At 42.5% G+C, this 21,408-nt stretch overlaps 2 protein-coding genes across 9 annotated transcripts in view; both read left to right on the top strand.

The window, feature by feature from the left end:
* LOC128765735 (hyccin 2-like) overlaps positions 1–4,207 on the top strand; it is a 34,022-nt gene extending 29,815 nt beyond the window's left edge. For all 5 annotated transcript variants that reach the window (XM_053876751.1, XM_053876749.1, XM_053876752.1 and 2 more), the window contains one exon: positions 2,234–4,207. In XM_053876751.1, the coding sequence (XP_053732726.1) occupies positions 2,234–2,868 (635 nt within the window). In that variant the 3' untranslated portion in view covers positions 2,869–4,207. The remainder of the gene's footprint in view (positions 1–2,233) is intronic.
* A 3,590-nt stretch (positions 4,208–7,797) lies between these two features.
* On the top strand, positions 7,798–20,373 carry LOC128765493 (transient receptor potential cation channel subfamily M member 2-like). 4 transcript variants are annotated; one of them, XM_053876143.1, is made up of 33 exons: positions 7,800–8,092; positions 8,163–8,331; positions 8,392–8,572; positions 8,719–8,873; positions 9,214–9,394; positions 9,460–9,521; positions 9,589–9,789; positions 10,024–10,126; positions 10,580–10,701; positions 11,445–11,804; positions 11,985–12,119; positions 12,182–12,311; positions 12,380–12,525; positions 12,605–12,717; positions 14,289–14,387; positions 14,457–14,499; positions 14,602–14,673; positions 14,793–14,911; positions 14,985–15,117; positions 15,181–15,352; positions 15,419–15,599; positions 15,667–15,848; positions 16,110–16,242; positions 16,604–16,667; positions 16,730–16,814; positions 16,896–17,038; positions 17,105–17,169; positions 17,246–17,275; positions 17,370–17,456; positions 17,519–17,597; positions 17,662–17,763; positions 17,853–17,969; positions 18,162–20,373. In XM_053876143.1, exons 1-33 carry the CDS (start codon positions 7,854–7,856, stop codon positions 18,276–18,278), a joined length of 4,320 nt encoding a protein of 1,439 aa, XP_053732118.1. In that variant the 5' UTR covers positions 7,800–7,853; the 3' UTR covers positions 18,279–20,373. The 4 variants fall into 4 exon arrangements, 3 of the variants coding, with proteins under 3 accessions (XP_053732119.1, XP_053732118.1, XP_053732117.1); XM_053876142.1 differs by having other exon boundaries at positions 14,457–14,673; XR_008415891.1 differs by lacking the exons at positions 17,105–17,169; positions 17,246–17,275; positions 17,370–17,456; ... (2 more) ...; positions 17,853–17,969; positions 18,162–20,373 and having other exon boundaries at positions 7,801–8,092; positions 14,457–14,673; positions 16,110–16,667; positions 16,757–16,814; positions 16,896–16,963.
* Positions 20,374–21,408: the final 1,035 nt, after the last annotated feature.

Genomic DNA, 21,408 nt, shown 5'->3' with positions numbered 1-21,408 from the left:
ATACATACAGATTTACAGATTACATACAGATACATTTACATCCAGATACATTTGTAGTGTAACTACAACTGTAACTGTATAGTTTATTTCACAAATATGAAAGATGTTTTGGCAATGAACATCATTTTGTCTCAACAATGGTCCTGTTGGGATTTCCATTCTTACAGAGCATTTTGAGTGTGGTCACCATTTTCAGAAAACTGAAATCAAATTCATTGTTCTCAATTTTATTTTGATGACATGCAAATACATGTGGTGTTAAAACACAAAAACCCTGAGAGTCGTTGCAGTCAGATGGAACTTTAAAGTATCTCACGTCGTGAGGCAGAGATGGTGGTGAACCACAGAGATGCACTTGCACCTTTATTTCCTGTTCAATTATTATTATTATTTTTGTCCTGCCCACAACTTGGCCTGTGTTTAATATGTTTGCCCCCCAGGTGATTGAGTTTGACACCTCTGGTTTTTGTTATTCTGTAAAATTCAAAGCCTCGGCATTGATGTTCCGGTGACAAGTGGGTTGAGCTTGCCGATAAAAGAGATGTTACTGAAGGATAGATGGGGGACAGGGCGGAGGGAAGTGAGTGAAGAACCCGGATTAGAAAAAAAAAAGATAGTAGCAGATGCCGACAGCACAAGGTAATTCTGAATACATGCGTGACAAGAGGGAGATTTTGCAGTGTTTGGGTGAAGTTGAGAGAACAGTGACCGTATAAAAGAGGTAATCAAATTCATAAAAAGACAGAAAAAGAGCAACTACTGCATGTTTTTGAATAATGGATGAAAAATATATTTTGATCTATTGAAAATATAGTTACAGGTAATCAATGGTATGACCAAAAAGATATATTACAGTTGAGTCGTGAATTAAAAATGACATTAAATTCAATTAACATTCTATAATTATTTAGTATCCTTCAGACATTGAGCTCACAAGGTCGTTCGGAGGGTTAACATGAGCTTGGGGCCACTTAGCGTCACACACAATTATAGAGGGAAGATGAATCAGCAAGTAAGTCACAGTCATGATTCTGAGTTCCCGACGGTCCCCATCCTGTCAGCGAATCAACTCTCCTAACAGGGATTTAGTGCAGCTACGATCTGCAGAGAGGTTTCCACCGCAGAGTTCAGACAGTTTGATGTCAGCTTGATTCCTAATCTGAAGTCTGTTAGGACGACTGACCTTCCTGTCATCAGCTTCCTGAGCAATGTTTTATTGGAGGATGGGTCATGTGACCGCCACGGCTGACCTGCAGGGGAGTAGAGAGAAGGAGAGCATGCATCTTCTCCTGATGCTATGTGCATGTTAGAATATTCAGAATCAATCCCTCTTGTTTTTGTTCCTGGTGCTGCCTGCGATTCCCCATGTTCCAATCGTGCTTGTTCTAGCAATGCATGTCCGAGGCAGACGCCTGGTCCTCTCTCGTCCTCGTCCTCGTTCTAACTTCATGATGCTGTTTTGATAATAATGTCTTAATGTTCTGACATTTTCTTCACAGATTCCGATGAACAGTTTTGTTTATTGTGTTGTTGATTATTTTACATGTTAAAGTCTGACAAAAAACAGCCCAAATTATACTCGGTATGAGAGAGACTGTTTAAAAGGCATTCAAATTCATTGCTGTAATAGTTGGAGTTTATAAGATGCCACTTTCGTGATTGAGACTCATTCTGAAACAGCAGATGTTTACCATTGTTATGGTGTGGGATTTGAGGTGGATACAATTTTTTTACAGTTAGACGTCAACACCGAAACATCTAGTCTCTTAGCTGTTTGAAGAGCTCCATGCTGTGTATAGTTTGACTCTAAATTGTATGTGTGTGAGAGCGTATGTGCCCCGTGATGGGCTGGAGGGCCGTCCAGGGTGTCCCTTGTCTGTCGCCCCAAACAGAAGAAAATGGATGAATAAGTGATGCATGCATTTGACTGACTATTACGGTTCCTTTGCGCACCAGACTTCGTTCTTGGCAAAGAGTATTTTTGACGATAACATAAGGAAATCCTGAATTTTCTCCGAGGTGAAAAATATCTTGTTACTGCAGCATTGATTGCAAGTAAACATTAACAAAGTGAAATGTTGACTATTGCCATCACAATCCAAGCTTATTAAGTGGAATGGGTTTCATGATTCAACTTTCAAACACCAAGGGTGTGTGATAACAAGCAGTAGCATTTTATTTGGTCCACGTTTTTTATTTGCCTCTCCCTCGTGTGTGCGTCTCCATTCTTTAGATGCAGATGGAATGAGCGCCGGAGAGGATTCCTTCAACGTCAACGATCCAGATGAGGGTTTTTCCTCGGGGGCATCCAACAGCAGTCAGCCCAGTGGCACCAAGACAGGCAGTGGTGTCGGGCCGCGGGGCGGGAGCCTGAACAGCAGCAGCAGCAGCATCAAGAAAGCCATCACCTCCCGGCTGTCTCGAGAGAGGGAACGGGAGAAGGAGCGAGAGGTGGCCAAGCATGCCGAACTGCCTTCGGATCACCAGCCCGCAGTGAAGAAGCATCAGCAGCGGAAGCAGTCGCCGCCGGTCAGCATCAACTTGGACGCCATCCAGCTGAGCCCCATAAAGAAGCACCTGAGCTTCCCTGCTGGACCCCAGTTGGTGCGGACTGGCAGCACCTCCTCCAGCAGATCCTTTGACTGTATGAATTTGAACCTGAATGGAGGGAGAGAAGAAGCAGTTGGGGGCTCTGACATGGACGGGGGCCTTCCTGCGGGTAGCTCCCATCGCCATTCCACCATTAGCCTGCAGGAGGAGCACCTTGTCAGACCAGAGGACGCCCAGGACCTCCTCTCTCCTGGAACTCCACTCACGAAGCAGTCTCGTTCCCCCAGCTTCAACATGCAGATCATATCACAAGTCTGACGTGTGCTCACGCACTGCGATACACAACACTTATCAAGCATTTCTCCTTTGCAACTGGTTACAGTCCCTTCGTAATGACTTCTGTCGGTCTGTGTCTACTAGTGTGTGATCGTGGTCAAACAAGGCTGCTGTGTGTAACTAGTGTGCGAGTGTGTCACCATCTCTCCTCCGAACTGTCTTGCAGAAGACACACCAGTTGTAGGTGATTATCCTCTTGCGAGTTCTTGACTGAAATCAGCAATAACTGAATCTTCACGTGGAGAAAAGCAGGCGTTTTCTTTCATTTTATTTCATTCCCGGGCTTCTGTGCAATCCTCACTGATTATCTTCCACGCTAACTGCAGTAAATCGAGCGCACGTGATTTCCTATATATTTTTTTTTTTAAATCTCAATCCAAAGAACTTAGGTCGCTGTTTTTAAAACATTACAAAGTTGAGTTCCAAACTTTATTTTTCTTCATTGATATGCTTAACTGGAATGTGGCGCTTAAACATTTATTTTAATGAAATCGTTCAAGATTTAAGGAAAATATGTCATTTTAGCAGTCCATCTCTGATTGTGAGTCATTGCTCATGTGTGTGGTAAAATCTGTCCGCTCATTCTGAGTAATAAGTGTCATCTTGTTGTTCTATGATAGCAGTTTCATTGTGACTTCATATTATCCCAGTCACAATAGGTTCTTTACCTAATAATTTATTCTCCTGACTTATACAGTAGTATGATAATCAGTTGAGTCATTCCCTTCGAGTTTGTGGTCAGTTATTTGTTTTTCTAATCGTGATATTTGCAACAACAACAACAAAAAGAAATACTGAGATTAAACACTGGGACAAAATATGTGTAATTGAAGAAAAAAAAAAAAATATATATATATATATATGGAAACAATGACAACTGGCAGCACGATGTCAAAACTAAATAAATATGTGATAAATATGATCTATATATTAATATTCTATATATTATACTAATATTCTATTCAATCATTTATCAGTTTCTTAAATTTGAATCACAATGTTTGAGTGCTATCAGATGCTACAAAAACAATTATCATCAAACTTATAGAAAAAAAAAAGTCCAAATCCAGGTGTAGTGGTGGCGTTTCTGCGCATGCTTGTGTTTTCTGAGTTAAATGGCTCGAGCGTGACGCTGTCTTGTATGGAAGACAGTGACTGCTCTCTGGCGGTGGTTACTGGTCACTGCGCCCCTTCACGATTGTCGTGTTTGGCTTTGATTTGAAATATACGACTACCTCATCGCGTCCACCTTCGTCCTGACACACGTCCCTAGATAACTTCCTGTTTTGAGAAGCGTCAGGCCGCTTGAAAAAATTCAAAACAGTTCAATGCTGCATTTGTCGTGACACTGTCTGGTATGAGTCACAGTTAAAAGTCCTTCATTTCAATTCCCCAAAGTCATGCGCAACTCAATCCAAACTGTCTACAGGTGACGCTTTTATTCCTCACTGCTTCTTCTGTTATGCATTGATATTTTCAAAGTGCAATTTTCTTCAGTCCCCTTGTGCATGGAGTCAGATCTGCTGTCGAATGCCTGCTCATGTCAGCCAGCTGGTCTCTCATGCTCCGGCTGAGTGGTTTTGACCTCGACTGCATGTTTAGCGCCTGCACCGTTGCAGAGACAGCCAGGAAGCCAAACCCCTTGAATCTTGTCCTCGTCTTCGCCAGATGTGCCAATACTCATCCTCTCCTTAATTTGTTTGCCTCGGTGTCTTAAGTTCAGAGAAATAAGTTGGCCTATTTTTCTTTCACTTGTATTATAGTAAAAGGACAAAAGGGATGTTTGGATGTGCACTTAGAAGCAGCTTTCACCTCCTTCTGCCAAGGGATTCATTTGTTTGCTGTCCACAAGTACAAGCAGTGTGCTGCTGTTCGTCTGTGTTGATGTTGTGCTCCATGTCTTAAACATGGACGACTGATTGCTGTGTGTAAATATATATTAGAAGAATCACCTGTTCACTGCTGTGCTGGGCCGTTCCGGCTCGTCTAAATATGTGAAGACGGGTCCGGTCACCTTCGTGCTGTGTGGCTCACGAGGAGCCGTATTCCATTTGCTGTACTTTGCTGTTGCCGTGTTCCATGTCATGTTGCAGGGATGACCAGCTGCCATGTTGTCAACTCAAGTGATGTTCGACCAGAGTCCCTCAGTGTCTGCTGTATTTGCATGTGATCCGGGCAGGAAATGAACACCAGCTTTGAAACTTGGGGGGTTATTATTATTATTATTATATATTTCCTTTAAATACGGCATCGTCTTTAATTGAAACTGTTCATCTCCTGCCCCACCTGTACTGATTGTGGGCTTTGTCTCCATCCAGTTTGATGCACTTTAATTCATCCACCTCAGCAGAGAAATAGATATTTAGATGTGCAGATGTTTATTCACTCAGTGCAGGGTTTAGTCTCTTGAATATTCTATGTGATGTCACTCAACACTATTTTTGTTCAAGGTCTTAAGAGTACAGCTTTTTTTTTCCTCTTTATGAAGCCAAATGTTGCTGCCCGTTTAGGAAGGTCTCAGGAGTTTGTCCAAAAGCCACAGTAAAAGAATAGCAGCACCAAAATGTATGTTCTTGAGTTTAGAATTCTATGCAACATCCCCCCCATTTCCTTATATGTTTTTTCAACACATCAGGCTTTATTTGGTCCTCGGCGGGTCTGATTTGTTTAAGCTAAATTTGTGGTCCAGAGTTGCAGAGCAGGCTTCTCTCGCATAGGTGAAGATCATCTGCTGCTGTCATTCACTCGCTCTCACTGAGAGGAAGCCATACCTGGACGTCTGGTGCATGTTGGGCCCAGCTGTCGGCTCCCGGCACGTGAGATCAGATGATCACAAACTTAAGAAGCCTGACTGGTGTTGACACTGTACTATTGATGTTGTATAAACCAGAGAGACATATTTTAAATTTTGTAAATACAAAATGTACACAAGTTAAAGCTACGTATAAAAAGCCGTCTGAGATGTAGAGAAATTAATCTGTATATTGTTGAATAAATACTGTGCTGTAAGGTTTTGCCTGTGTGTGATTTATTTTTATTTTTATTTTTTTGTTGAAGTCCTTCCTTAAATGTCTAGTTTATAGTATGGTGGAACAGAAGTCCTCATGGTGCACTCTTCAAAGATATAGTAACAGTCATACAAAAGTTGTTGACCACCTTTTAGCTGTTGTAACACACCAGGGATTTTTTCCAATCTTTTTTTTATTTTTTTATTTTGATGCTTATTTTAGTAAATTGCCTTCACAATTGCATACATTTTTACATTCCATGTTTTCAATTTAATGATTTTATGATATACACATCAAAAGGTAGATCACTTGAACAATTGAACAAAGGTAAAGTTCTGACCTTCTTCGTGTGAATATGAAAGTATCCTCTGCTACTTGTTGCAATTTCGAAATTGCATTTTAGTTGTTGGACTCATAGCTACTCAAGTGTTGATGCGATCCACCTTTTAGATGCACTTTTTTTTTTTTAAAGAAAGGCTCTAATATTGTGAACACATAACTTTTTTTATCCACTGTCTTCCTACGATTTATAGTATATTTCGCGTTAATTAATTCGAGCGCACTTAGTTCAAATGGACAGCAGGTGGCGGTAGCGCTTCGGAACTCACTGAAAACACATTGGTGGAGCAGGTTGCTTAGCAAGCGATGCTTGAGGAGTCTTCCTAGAATCTGGTAAATCTGCATTTTCCTCCTACTATACTCGTGTTAAAGTTTTTTTTTAATTATTTCAATGATTCGGTTTCGGTTGAAAAGCAAAAATTGCGCTTTTCTGTCTGTTTTAGCCGAACCGGATGTGCAGTAAATTGGTGAATCCGAACCTACAGAATACCACCAAAATCAAATTACTGTACTTGTAAGTTTCATTTCTAACGAGCCCTTGTTACATTGAAATATATTGGTCCGTTCTGGAATAATTCTGTTAACTTACAAACTTCAAATGAGAGTCCTCGTCCATGAAATACTCAGAGGACGTGAGAATACTTTTAGGGTTTTAAAAACCGTTTTAAAATGACGCTAAATCATACAACTGTAACTATTTAAAAAAAGCACTTATTTTTCAACATATTTCAAACTGGCGACTCATAAAAACGAGTATTTGTTTATTTAAAGTGCTAAGTAATTTGTTGCTAAATCTTTATTCTGTTAAGTACTGTACACACAGATGTTGAGTTAGTAGCCTGTCACAGGTGATGTGTTCGGATTAACTGTTTAAATTGTTCTATTATAATATTTTCAGTCTTCTGTCTACCTTACTTGGACTTTTGGTGTTGCAGAGAGGGCAGCATTTGACAAAGCATTGTTGAGGTCAGTAACTACTTCCTTCTCAGGCACTGTTGCCAGGCACCGCTGAGGAAATGAAACTTCTCACCCTTCGCTTAAACAAGAATCTCGAGACTCAAAGACGGTAATGCTTAACACTTAAGGCTCCTATATTTGAGCAATGTTTTTATCAAGTTTGTGCAACGTGAAGTGGCATCAGAAAATCCTTCCAAGTCCTTCCACACAACATGGTTTTTACTTCTCTATAGTAAACACTACATTGTGGCAAAATGAAAAATATGAATAAAGTCTATCATTTATGATTGCCACAGTAAATCAATTGTGATTCATTTCTAGTGATGCTTCCAACGTTCAGTGATATGACTGAGAGCAAACCAGAGCCTCAGCACGCAGGTGTCCCACCACATGAAGAGGTGAGTCACATGTTGGAGTTAGAGTTGAGTTCATGAGGAAGTCATCTTCATCTTGAACTTACTATTCATTAGAGGACGTAATGAGGAAGTGAAACAGAAACTTAATCTTGAGCAGTTTGCTTCAAGTATTTAACTTAGTGTTTTTTTGTATATTTTCACATTAGCCACAGGAGACAATAGCCATAGCAGTGGTCTTGTGTCCCATTCTCATTCAACGCTGTGATTGCTCCAGCGCAGCAAGTTCTGCTGACGTCATTCCACTTGCATGAGGCAGCAGAAACCTGCCTCCTCTGTGGCAGTGCCTGTCCGCCAGCTGATCAGGGTGCAGCCTCGTGCAGACATGGATGAGATCGAGCCACAGCCTATTGAAAGTCATCTCAATCCTGTGACTAGAGTCTCTAAAAATTTTCCTTCCTCGCCCTCCTTCCAGCGCAACGACCTGACCAGCTGGATCAAAGACCATATCCGCAAAAAGGAGTGTGTTTACTTCGTCAAAGGAGCTGGGTATGACAGGTCTCTTTCATTGACTAGATCTAGTGTGTTCTGACCTCAATAGCTGTCATTTCTGCACTAGAGAGGGGGTTTGTAAGTGTGGCTACCTGAAGGAACTACACGCGGAGGAAGCCATCAAAGCTGGCAAACGCACAGGAGAGACATGGAAAATAGAAGAGCATGTGCAAGAGTTCCCCACTGATGCTTTCGGGGAAATCAGATTTGGGGGCTCCAGTCAAAAACCGAGCAAGGTGAGCAGCAGTGCAGTAGTGACCGGCATCTTCTCTTTACTCATGTTTCTGTCTTCGCAGTATGTCCGGGTGTCAGCAGACACCAATCCTGAGGTTTTGTTTCAACTCTTGACTGAACAGTGGAATCTTACTCCACCCAACCTACTGATCTCAGTGACCGGTGGGGCGAAGAACTTCTATTTGAGGTCTAGTCTGAAGAACATGTTCCACAGAGGGCTCATTAAAGTCACGCAAACCACAGGTCAGTTCAAAAGCGTGAGCCCTGGAGCACCTGTTTTGAGAGTAGGAACTCATATCAACCAGCTGATCGAGAGACAGACTGACATGTCATCCTCATTGAGTTGAATTGAATTGCTGGTGTGTCTGCATTTGTCTGGTGGTGCACAGGTGCGTGGATAATTACTGGTGGTACCCACGCTGGGGTCATGAAGCATGTTGGTCAGGCAGTGAAGAACTACTCTGTGGGCAACGATGAAGTGGTGACCATCGGCGTGGCAACATGGGGAATCGTACACAACAGAGAAGCCTTAGTGCGCTCTAAGGTAAATAATTCAGCCAGCCACCTTAAAACTTAAGGCTTTTAAATGTACAGTAAGAGTTATCTACAGCAGCGGTCGCCAACCTTTTCAGCGCCATGGACTGGGTGAAAATTTTCAGGGACTTGTGAATCACGTCTACGAAGTTATTTGCATTTTACTTACTAAGAGTAAAGGGTACATTAGAACATGGGCTGCAGCACCCTGCCATGTGAAACCAGGTCTAATTGAAGAAAAGATTACTAAGAAATGATATTGAATCACTATGTCACCAACAATAATTTATGAAGCTCACACGTCTGCTCAGGAACCATTTCAACTGCCTAGCATATTGTACTCCCCTCAGGGTTGTTTTCCAGCACATTACACGATGGACGTTGCCAACCAGGGTCGCCTCTCCTGCTTGGACAACAACCACACCCACTTCCTGCTGGTGGACGATGGAACTCATGGCAGTTATGGTGTGGAGATTGAACTGCGCTCCCGTCTGGAGAAGTGCATCTCCAGTAAACGTCTGGGTGTGAAAGGTCTGTCAGCAATATCATTTTTCATAATACCTTATGAACAGTGCAGATCTTGTTCACCTCGATAGGCAACAACACGACAGTTCCTGTGGTGTGTTTGATTTTGGATGGAGGACCAGGTACTTTAAATGTGAGTCATCAGCTCTCCAAATCTCCAGTTCTCTGGTCTTATCTGACTCTCAGCTGTCCACTCGCAGACCATCTACAACGCCATGCTGAATGACACTCCGTGTGTGATCCTGGGGGGCTCGGGCAGAATAGCAGATGTCATCGCACATGTGGCTCAAATGCCAGTGTCCAAGGTGACCATGAGCCTCATTCATCAGCTGATGATTAAGTTCTTCTCCAAAGAGTCACAAGATATTTCAGAACAGCAGATTATCGAGTGGACTAAGAAGGTAAATCGTCCTGCCTTTTTTCTTTACGCAGCTTCAAATCTCCACAATTCTGGTTCCTTGCCTTCCTCTTCCTCTTTTACCTGCTATCTTCATCTCCAACATTCTGTCTTCCCTGTCTTCCTAACTTTGTCTTAAAATGTCTTCATGTGAGTTGTCGCTGTGATATACTCATAACAACATCAGTACCTTAATCTCCATCTCTGCTACAAACCACAGTTGTGTTTCTCCTGACAGATCCAGGACATCATCAGAATGCCTCACCTGCTGACTGTGTTAAGAGGAAGTGAGCAAAATCATAGCGATATGGACGTGGCCATCCTGCAAGCTCTGTTCAAAGGTAAAGATGTGTTGTTCACCAAGGAATCATCAGTCAAAGAGTGTGGGACTGGCATGCAGTCGTGATGGATGGTGGTCAGGTTAGCTTTAAGAATGGCCTGCAATCTGGTAAGAACTCTGCCGTATCAACTTGCATTCATCCATTAGGTGGACTGTCCAATTCTTGGTCACTTCTTTGGCCGCATTTGCCTCACTAATCTAATGATGTCTGGCTCTTATTTGGAGATAAATTGATCACTTAGGCATTTAGAAAAGGATACTTCCTCAAAGTGCTTAGACATAGTGATTCATCATTCTTTAATGCATCTCTGCACTGTCACTGTAAGCATATAGAATAAATGATACTCCAGCATCTTTCACAGCTTCAACATCTAGTAATGACTCCTTTGCTGTCTGCTCCACTGAGGCATTCACTTAACACTGATGGTGATGCGCTTACATGGCTTTTCAACAGCGTCGAGACACAATGAGTCGCTGGGAACAAAAGTCTGGAAGCGACAGCTGGAGCTTGCCATCGCATGGAACAGAGTCGACATCGCCAAGACAGAGATCTTCACTGAAGAGAGCCAGTGGAAGGTAGCTGCCAATTCAGGAGAGGAAAACTTAGTCATTAATTACTAGACGCAAGACTAGATCATGCAACACTGAAATCAGGAAGAAAAACAAAGCAAAGAACACAGATTTGAGTGACATTATCTGATGAAAACACAACCCCCAAAAGGAGGCACAAGCAAACAAACACAAGCATACAACACTATCGACACAAAAACAAACCATCCTGTAAAACACCACAACAAACTGATGAAAGTACTTTAAACTTCAAAAACGAGGCGGCACATAGTTGTAAAATTGAAAAAACAAACTCACAGACTCAACGCAAATGCCCCTAAATGCACTTGAACATCAACACAAATCTGGAAATAAATTAAATCCCAAGGATGCAACACAGAGTGTATGAAGACACCATCACCATGTATCACAACCTCAGAAGGGGAAGAAAAATGCTTGAGCCCCAAAGTTCAATAAAAAAAACAGAGTTTAAACCTCTGCAACATAAAATGAAAACAAAACACACCCCTAAACAAACAAAAATCCCAGTATGGACAGCATAAAAAGAATACCAAAAAGAAAAAAACATTTACTGACCCACTGAATACAAAAGTGTATTTAGAAACCAAAAGCAGACAAAACACAACACCACTCATGATTGTATGCTTATGTACTGTGATATACAGGTATATCATATTGTAACCAAAAAGTTGCTTTACGTGTGATGATGTCAAATGCTGATGTTTAGGTCATGGTCTTTTCTTCACCAGTCGTCCGACCTCCACTCAGCCATGGTGTCAGCCCTGGTGGGGAACAAACCTCAGTTTGTGAATCTGTTGTTGGAGAACGGTCTGAGTCTGAGGGACTTCCTGGAGAAAGAGGACACACTGTCTAATCTCTACAAACAGCTACCCAGTTGCTTCTTCCTGGCCAAGCTGGCCAAGCGAGTGCACAGCTCACAATGCAGGAGGAGGAGACTGTTCAAGTCCCGCGTCTGCTCAAAGCTAGGTGAAGGGATAGCCTTGAGTCACGTGTCTGCAGAGGTGCGCCACCTGTTGGGCACTTACACACAGCCACTCTATCCATTACCCAGCAAGCAGTTCAATTTGTCCATGACAGAAACACCATCTGTAAGTTTATCTCTTTATTCTTGAGAAATATATTCATCATTTGTTTTTACTAGATTATTGGTATCAATGTGAGTGCACGATACAACTGGGATGCTAAAGGCAGCGACTTATGTATTACATAAAGAAAGTCAGTTCAAGGCAACTTTGCAATGCCAAAGTGAGCATAAGTTTTCTCTCCAGCTTTCCAGAAGTCAGTCAGGAACTCGTCTGCTGGTGGAGGAGGACACTCCGGCACCATGTGATCCGGCCAGAGATCTATTCCTGTGGGCCGTCGTCCAGTCCAACAAGGAGCTGGCTGAGATCGCTTGGGAGCAGGTAGCAGACTGAAACTGTTTCAGACTGCTCTTAGCAGTAGATGAATGTGTCTGTTTGTGCAGTGCAGAGACTGCATATGCGCCGCTCTGGCTGCCAGTAAGATCTTGAAGAAAATGTCAATAGAAGGAAGTGATGCTGACGAGGCGGAGGACATGAGGCTGCTGGCCAGACACTATGAGCAACATGCCATCGGTAACAACTCCTGACAATGGTGTTGGTGTTTGATGTTCGTAACACGTGTTTGTTTGTGTGCGTCAAAGGTGTGTTCACTCAGTGTTACAACAGTGACCAGGAACATGCTAAGAAGCTGTTGGTGCGTGTCTCTCCATTTTGGGGCAGAACTACTTGCCTGCGTCTCGCTCTGCGGGCGGATAATAAAAACTTTGTGGCTCTGACAGGAGTTCAGGTGAACTACACAATATATTCATATCCTTAAACATTCATTGTTGGGTGAATGATAATAAGAAGGTTGGGTTATATTCCAGGCTCATCTGACTCAGATCTGGTGTGGAGAACTGTCTGTGGACAATCCTGTGTGGAGAGTTTTCATCTGCATGATCTTCTTCCCACTCGTATACACCGGCTTCCTGGCGTATCGGTGAGTGAGAGCAGAAGATATTGTTAATGTGCTTTCTGGCATCTTTCCCACATTTGTTGAGTCACAGGCTTCCAGCTCTGAATCCTAAACTGCTGGTGCGGTGGAAAACTCATTAGAGAAGAGTTCTGTGGTTACAGTTATGCATCTGACCCTTAATGTTGCTGGAATTACTTGACTGGCTTGTTGATGGCACCAGGCGGATCCAAAGAGTCACGATTTAAAAACGAAACCATTCTGCTGCAAGTTTTGTTTTTAATTGTATTATTTTTCAATTGTGTTTTCTATAGTTACTTTACTAACTGTGGATTCATTCTGGAGAATATGCAGAAGCAGTTTTGGTTAATTTTATTTTGATGATTAGTTTTTGGGGCTGATCCATTGGTTCGTTTGGATTCACAAAAACTCATGAGATTTCTCAATTTATTCTGTTACTTAATCCATCACACTGGAGGTGAGTCAACTTGCAATTAATGGCAAATTACTTTTTGTAGACTAGTATAAAAGTTGCCAGTAATGCTGACAATGCTGTGCTCGTAGCATGTTTTTGAACCTTTTCAGTGCCACTTGACAGGAACTGTTATGTTGGGTTGTTGGCGTAATCGAGCGTTTTTCAACCAGGGTGCCGCGGAACACTAGTGTGAGAGAGTGTCAGTTGTGTCATGAGAAAATGATCCAGTTTCACCTCATGTGTCCGGAGATAGAGGTGGGCGATATGATGACATTAAATCATGACAATTAGAACGAGCAACCAAGGTGAGAAGATCACATGGAGCGCTGCTGAGGTGCGCGGCGCTCCTCTTGCCACGCACTCACAGCGAAGAAGCTGCTCAAATACGCAACTTCCAGTTGTTTTCAAACCTGATGTGCCTCTAGTTTGACCACACACTTTCACGACAGAACGATGAAGAGAGTGATCCATGTGTGACCTGCGATACCAAAGACTGCCTGCACCACAGAGCTAACAGAGCTAACGGCTTACGTGACGTCTCACTTCAAAACTTTATTGATACCCATGGACCGTCAAAGTTTGCTTTGTGGTTTAAAAGACTAAAAGCACCACCGTATAAAAGCGCTACAAAATATAAATAGAGAAAGAATAATTGTTTTTAATGAAGCAAGTTCAGACAATTGGCTCGAAGAAGAATGCTAATGATTTGTCTGGAAACAGTGTCAGTAGCTACAGTTTTTCATAAATGACTAGTGATTTTCTACTGGTCTTAAAGCACAAGTGCACTTTGGCCCAGGTTCCTTAGGTGGTGTGCCACGGGATTTTTCCAAAGAACCAAGGGTGCCGTGGCTAGAAAAAGGTTGGAAAACACTAGAGTAAACAAGGAGAAAAGCATTATTGGCCACTCTTGTGTTGATAGAATCTTTATGCACAAATGTGAAATCAATTTGCCATTAATACCACTACTATCGAATCGAACACTCTTGCAGTAAAAGGCATCCACTCAACCTTCATCTGAATGGCTTCATTTAAAGCTGAAGTCATTTGTAGAATAGCATGTTTTTTGGTTGCTCTCGAATATTAAAACATTTTAATACTATTTTTCTGTGCTTTGTGATTCCAGACGTGATGAAATAATCCAGAAAGAGTTGAGGAAAAATAAGCAGCTGAAGACAATGAAGTCAGTTACAGGAAGTGTTTTTGTGAAGAAGTCGCATGATCTGTGAGTGTGTATATTTGAAATTTGAAAAATGAAATGAGCATGTGAATCAACTTAATGCTCTGTTTGCAGCGAGCCCACCGGCACACCTTCGTTGGGTTGCTGGTCCAGACTGGTGGGCTTGTACGATTCCCCTCAAGTCAAGTTCTACTGGAGCATCGTGTCTTATTTTGCCTTCCTCTTCCTGTTCTCTGTGGTGCTGATGATGGACTTCCAGGACACACCCTCAACTGCAGAGCTTCTGTTGTATGTCTGGCTGCTGTCCCTGCTCTGTGAGGAGGTCAGACAGGTGGGCATAGAACCTTCAGGAGACATATTGAAGAACTATTCAACCTGCCGAAATCTGAATTCTGACCCTCCAAAACTCATTTTCTTAATTCTTCTGACTATCTGTCTCCGTGATCGTAGATGTTTTACGACCCAGATGGATTTGGGTTTCATAGGAAAGTCAGGATGTATATCAATGATGCTTGGAACATTCTAGATGTTTTGTCCATCGTCCTTTTCTTCCTTGGCCTGGCATTCCGGTATGTTTCCCTCCCACCTGATTCACAAGTGGCCTTTACCCTTGATCATTAAGTGTTGTCTTGGCTATTCCAGTCTGACCACAGTGCTCTTCTACGCCGGCAAGATCATCCTCTGTATCGACTTTGTGGTCTTCTGCCTCCGTCTCATGGCCATCTTCACCATCAGCAAAACCCTTGGACCAAAGATCATCATTGTCAAGAAAATGGTTAGTCAGAATTAACATGTGCTTTTAGGTGTTGTTTTACCATGATCAAATTCTGTTTTCTAGATGATGGACATGTTCTTCTTCATGTTCCTGCTGAGTATCTGGGTGGTGGCCTATGGTGTCGCCAAGCAAGGAGTCCTCATCCACAATGACAATCGACTGGACTGGATTCTGAGGGGAGCAGTTTATGAGCCGTACCTCATCATATTTGGGAACTTCCCCACGAACATTGACTGTAAGTACACTGGAGTCTCCTCTTCATACAGGTCACACTAAATGAGCTTGTGTGTGGCCCCAACAGATGCTGAATTCAATATAGATTCCTGTAGCATGAATGGGACTGATCCTCTGAAACCAAAGTGCCCAGTGCTGACTGAAGACCAGACGCCCGCTTTCCCTGAGTGGCTGACCATCATCATGTTGTGTGTTTACTTGCTCTTTGCCAACATCCTGCTCCTCAATTTGCTCATAGCCATCTTCAAGTAGGTCCTCGTCTTCCTCATCTGTTGGCCCTGCTTCACCACACATGCCTCTAATTCCTCTGTACAGCTTCACGTTTGAGGAAGTTCAAGACAACACAGACAGAATATGGAAGTTCCAAAGATACGAGCTGATAAAAGAATACCACAGCCGCCCTGCTGCTCCTCCTCCCTTCATCATCCTCAGCCACATCTACCTCTTTATCAGGGGCGTGATTCTGCACAAGCCCTGCATTCAAGCCAAGGACTTCAGTAAGTCTGGTCGTTTTCTGTTATGTGATATGTTTTATTGTCTCATATTAACCTAACACTTACTACCTGTTTTAATTTGTCCATCTAATTTCAATCTGTGATTCTATTCTCCACACTAAAAGCGTGCATGCTTGTTATGCACAAACAAATGCAAACTGATACTGTACTGGCTATAAATCAGACCACAGCATCATGGCTTGTTTATCATCATTCATTCAAGAGGTGGCTCTAATGATATTTTACTCTTGATGGCTGATATAGAAGACGAGCTTCATCAAATTGAGGAGGAGGAGCTGCTGAACTGGGAGTGCCTGATGAAGGACAGATACCTACTGTCTTCCCAGCAGCAGCAGCGTCAGACTGTTGAGCAGCGCGTGGAGGATACAGCGCTGAGGTCTGGACTGCAAGTATAGATCCGAGCCGCGCCCATGCGCCCAGCAGGGGGAGCCATAACAATGTGAACGTTCCCAACAGTCAAATAGTTTTGCTTACTAATAAGCAAGCCTTCATTGATCATTATTTAGTGAGCGGAGCAATGGCAGTAATTTTAATCTGGGTTCGGAATGACTACAAACAACCCCCGTTTTGTGAACCAAGTAATAATACATTGATATCTGGAAGAGCGGGCGGGGCTATGTTTTAATGCATGTCTTGATAGATCAAAGTGCTGGAAGAGTCTAACAATGACCATTCCAGCAACAGCTCAAATTAACTTCCTCCACAGAGTGGACTTGTTAAGTGTTTTGTCTTCTAAGGGTGACGGCAATAAGTGAGTGGCTGGAGAGAGAAGACACAAGACTGGCCAGACTAGAGGAGCAGGTAGATTTGATTTTTTCCTGCCTTAAACAGCAGCCTGATCTCACAGTTGGTATTCTATTCAGTTTGTTCAGTCTACAGTTGCTCTGCAGGACATCCTGGAGACTCTGAGGTCTTCAGGGTTTCGAGCCAAAGAGCCTCAGGAACAGGGTTTGACATCCGCCTTCTTTCAGATCCCATTTAGATGAGTATATGAGCGATATAATGAGATTCTTTTTCATTTCAATGAAGCACCACCAATGGCAACCTGGTCCTCCCAAAGTATCCATGATGGACCAGACTCAGCCATTGTCCATGTGAAAGCTCGCCAGCTTCACTACCCAAACTCCAAAATGAGACGCTTCCCTGTGCCTGAGGAGAAGGTCCCATGGGAGGTACCTGCTTTTCTGCTGAGTCTGCTCAGTTTGGATTCATGATTCGCCCTGTTATTCATCCTCCAGGTCAGCTTCAGCTCTTACATGCCGACTGATTTCACACCTGAGGAGAGTGGAGACGTGGTGGACAGGTATGATCTGAGTGAGAGGAATCTGATCTCAGCTGGGATTATTGTTTTCAGATGATGAGGTTCTCTCCATCCACAGATCTGCAAATGAGCTCCTGGATAAGTACAGGTAACAAAAAATGCACCATTGTTGCTTGTGTTCAACAGCTTTAGTTGAACTTGTATCTAGTAAATGTGTGAACCAGCCTTCTCTTCTGAACCAGAAACCCAGGGGGAAGGACAGGCATTAAAGGAAGAGGTGCTTTAAGCTGTTTGGGCCCGAATCTTTGCACTGATGTTGTCGTAACACGGTAAGTGATACGTAGTAAGGTAGCTGTATAAGTCAGATGTTCTGATGCTGTTTGAATTCTAGCTGGAGAGATGGTGAGCTGTCTGTTCTGGAGTTTCTGGGAATTCAGGATGACATCCGGAGGACCTTGGAACTCCCTGGAGTAGGTTGAGCTTTATACTGGCCATTTTTCTGAAGCCATTCCATCACACTGATCTCCTTATTAGGGACCGGTCCTGTCACCTGATCAACTGCCGGAGCGCTTGAAGAGAAGCATGGGGATTCCACTGTATGAGAAAGTCAACCAGAAATTATCGACAGCAGCAAAGGTTGATGAGATGTTTTTATTTCAGCTTCTGTTGCTGGAGTTTAAACTGACCAGAGTTGTCAGCCAGGTGACTCGTGTGTTTGGGTGCAGGTGTTCGAAAGCTATGTTGACGACAGTAGGAACACAGATAATGCCTGGGTGGAGAGCGTCATCCTGAACCTTCACCTGGACTGGTCCGCTGTAGAAGATGTTGAAATCATGAACATGGTGAGTGCAGTTTGATTCCAATACTATCAAGCATGTGATGTTGGACAGTCATCCAAAGTGTTTTCACCTCAACATGTGATGTTGATGTCAGTGTTGCACTCTTCACATGGATGAATAGAAGGGCTGAGCAAACTGTTCTACCATCAGTCTGTATCGGGATCAGATTCACCCCTCGATTCTTCTTTTTTTCAGATTGCAGACAGCAATGGCTCCCTCAAGTGGAAGGACATCAGCAGCAAAACTGGACTCAGATCAAACCAGAGTGATGCTCTTCAGAGGGTTGCAGAGAGACACAACAAGAAATGTTGATCTTCATCAGGTTTTTATGCGATGCAGCCTCGTAGTTCAAATGAGGACATCAATACCTGATATTGATGCCAAAGTAATGCACTGTTCTGTATAACTGTGTTTGAAAATGATCCCACTGCTAATATTGCCAAAAATGACTGAACTCACTCAGAGGTTAAGGTGACAATACTCTCATCATCACAAAGAAATTCATCATAACCGAAAGGACTGACTGTGAGTTGAGCATTTATCATTTTCTTGACAGTGTTTGGCTTCATTTCTCTTATGCTGGACATGATGTATAATCTGTTTGTTGGTGACCTCGTCGGCTGGCTGTTAGTCCACTAAACTACATTGTAAGTGCTTTAATCAAACCTTGAAATCTACCAGCCATTGGAGCAAATGCTGTGATTTGTGAGATATACATATTAAAGTAATGTTCACTTATAACCATCAAATGTCACCCTAAATTCTAGGGCGTAGTGTTCAACATCCGTTGATTCTTACAACGGTGGGTTGAGGCGTTCACTTCAGTTTTAGCAGTAGTTATACACCTGGCTGTGTGTCGCACTGGTGGCTCTTTGAGCAGCCTATTTCAGGGTCCTTCCTCTCCCGCCAATGGCTGCCTCTAACGGAGAAGCTGCAAGTTCCTTGACAATCCTATGCTGAGCCTGACCTCTGATTCCAACTCTGTACCCTTACTGCAGCACGAGCTACGACGCCTCTACCAGAACACTTAACTTGTTTGCTTTGATCCTTCAGTAGTTTTTTCCTTTCATCAACGTTTCTTCCCAAGGGACTGTCAGTGCCATGATGAAAACTTGGCTGCACGATTCTGCAGTCGGTTGCTGCAATGTCAGGTGAATTGTGAGGATCTGGCTAAAGTCTCTTGTATTTCAGACACCGGCTGCCATTAGTGGGCACGAGTTTGGAGGTGCTTCTTTGTCTGGGTTTGAAACCTTTGAGATGAAATGCTTTTAAAATTCACCGAAATCGATGACTAGATGGAAACAAACAATTCATATAAAAAGGAAAACTCCTTCATAGCATTTCTTCATAGCCATGTGTTGATTCAATATCTGCAAACAAAATAAAGTTTTTAAAATAAACGCATGAAGAAGAGTGAAAGCATCTCATAAATTAAAAGTAAAAATCAGTGACCTAGGAACTAAAGATATAAGCAACAGATTGCAGTTGTAAGGTCATGGTTCGTGGCAAATGCTGACTGTTGTCGATCAATGTGGTCACCTAAATGCCTGAAGTGTCTTAGCCCGAAGCTCGTGAAGCACACGACTCAACCACAACAGAGTGATCGGGAGTCCAAGGTCAACGGCACATGGTCTGCAAAAATGTCCTAATCACAGGCAAAAAGTGCTGACAATACCAGCACAGCACTTGGGGCCAGGCAGATGTTTCCGGACTTGAGTGAGGCAGAAAGACAAGGTTCAAGGTTCACAGACAAGATCCTGAATTCTGCCAGACTAACTAAGGTACACTGGATAACTAGGCTAGATAAGTGTGATTGAGTATTGTAGTAGTTAGTGTTAGTGTATGGCAACAAAGGAATCATTGATAAGACACTCGTGAAAGGATGGTGTGAAGGCGGGGGATGGGATTGGAGGCGTGGTAAAATATGATAAAACTCTGACATGGACATAAATCTGTGTGCGCATGCCCATAAAGAGGCGTGAGAAACCTTAGTCTTGAACATTGACCCTACTTCCTGAATGATATAAATAACCTTCTCATATGTTGTGCCGGAGTCACGTGCTTGCATTCTACACTAATTCTGCTGTGCAACTTTAGATGGGCATTTGGACAGCGACATGCCGGAAACAATAGGTGAGTTTGGAATAGCTTTGTTAAACATCTGTCTTGAAAGCACCAAAGCTCAAGATAAAAATGGAGAACTTCATCATGTATGCATTTTGAAAATGTTGAAATATTTCTGTCTGTATTTTTGTCTGTATTTTTCTTCTGTTTAAGCTGCTGCAATATTTTAAAAAGTGAGTCAAGTATAATACCTTGATCATACAGAATAATGTACCTAGTCCTGGAAATTTTTACAACAATGTGATTCCCTACTGCCTGTCTGAGATAATACTTTAACAGTAATGTGTTTGCACAATGTATTATAATGTTCAGGAAATCTGTATCAGGTGAACACATGCAGTTAATGTTCCACATTGCAGTGTTTTTGCTCCTCCTCAGCAAACACGGCATCATAAAATGCTTCCTAAAGACAAATATTAATTAAGTGTGCTGTAGTAATAAATTATGATTTCTTTCTAGCAATGCTTCCCAAGTGTGATGGCAACACTGCCAGCAAACCGAAGCATCGGGACACAATTTTCCCCTCTTGCAAAGAGGTGAGTCACATGTTGGAGTTCTTGGATGTGGTCTCGAATACGGTCACTCTCAATACCGTGCTGTTCCAAGGGGCAGCAGCTCTATTTAAAAGATTATTTATTACCACCACCTACTTTCATCAGGAAGCAGCTTTTATGGGAAATAGCTATGTGAGAACTGAAGAAGAAGTGAAACTTTCTAACAAGTCAGTAATCTGCTCCTTAAATTATTATTTGTGAACAAGAACCACCACATGCTGCAATACACCTTCCCATCAAGTAGCACCCCCGTAAAGACGGATCAGATAAATACTTTAGGGTAAGTGGTAACAAATTCATCATTCCAGCTCGTGTTTGTAAACCACTGTTACTGTACCATTAATTTACTTTATTTACATGAACTGAGTGTTCATCAAGCTCTAAATCCAACACCATGGAGGTTGTGTATTAGGGGTTCCTGACTGTCTACTTCTAAGTAAAATAACTCTGGCCAAATATATTACAATAGAACTAGGGTTCATTAGTAAGGGAGTTGTTTCCCGAGGATTTGATTTCAGTGGTGTTCAGTAAATGCATTTGGCTTGACAATGGCAAGTTGATTCATGTGTTCTGTATTCAATTTGGGTCTGCTCTCACCCATCATCACTCTTGGGTTAGGTGGTCTCGACCAAAACATAGTTCTTACACAGCCAAACATGAAAGATCTCAGAGACTTTACATCGAAAATATATTTTCGCATATTAATTAGGAAGCCTCTCCTTAATGTTAAAATCATCTCACACAACGGATAATAATTCAAACAA

Source organism: Synchiropus splendidus, chromosome 10 (assembly GCF_027744825.2).
Source record: "Synchiropus splendidus isolate RoL2022-P1 chromosome 10, RoL_Sspl_1.0, whole genome shotgun sequence".
NCBI lineage: Eukaryota > Metazoa > Chordata > Actinopteri > Syngnathiformes > Callionymidae > Synchiropus > Synchiropus splendidus.
The sequence above is the reverse complement of the archived record's forward strand: the minus strand, read 5'-3'. Positions and strand labels throughout refer to the sequence as shown.

Bases quoted from the DNA above. Each gene is read 5' to 3' on its own strand.
- LOC128765493 (XM_053876142.1), top strand. From the start codon at position 7,854: ATGAGGCAGCAGAAACCTGCCTCCTCTGTGGCAGTGCCTGTCCGCCAG. The intron at 10,702-11,444 runs GTAGCTGCCAAT...TTTCTTCACCAG, and splicing joins CTGAAGAGAGCCAGTGGAAG to TCGTCCGACCTCCACTCAGC. The intron at 17,039-17,104 runs GTACCTGCTTTT...TTCATCCTCCAG, and splicing joins AGGAGAAGGTCCCATGGGAG to GTCAGCTTCAGCTCTTACAT.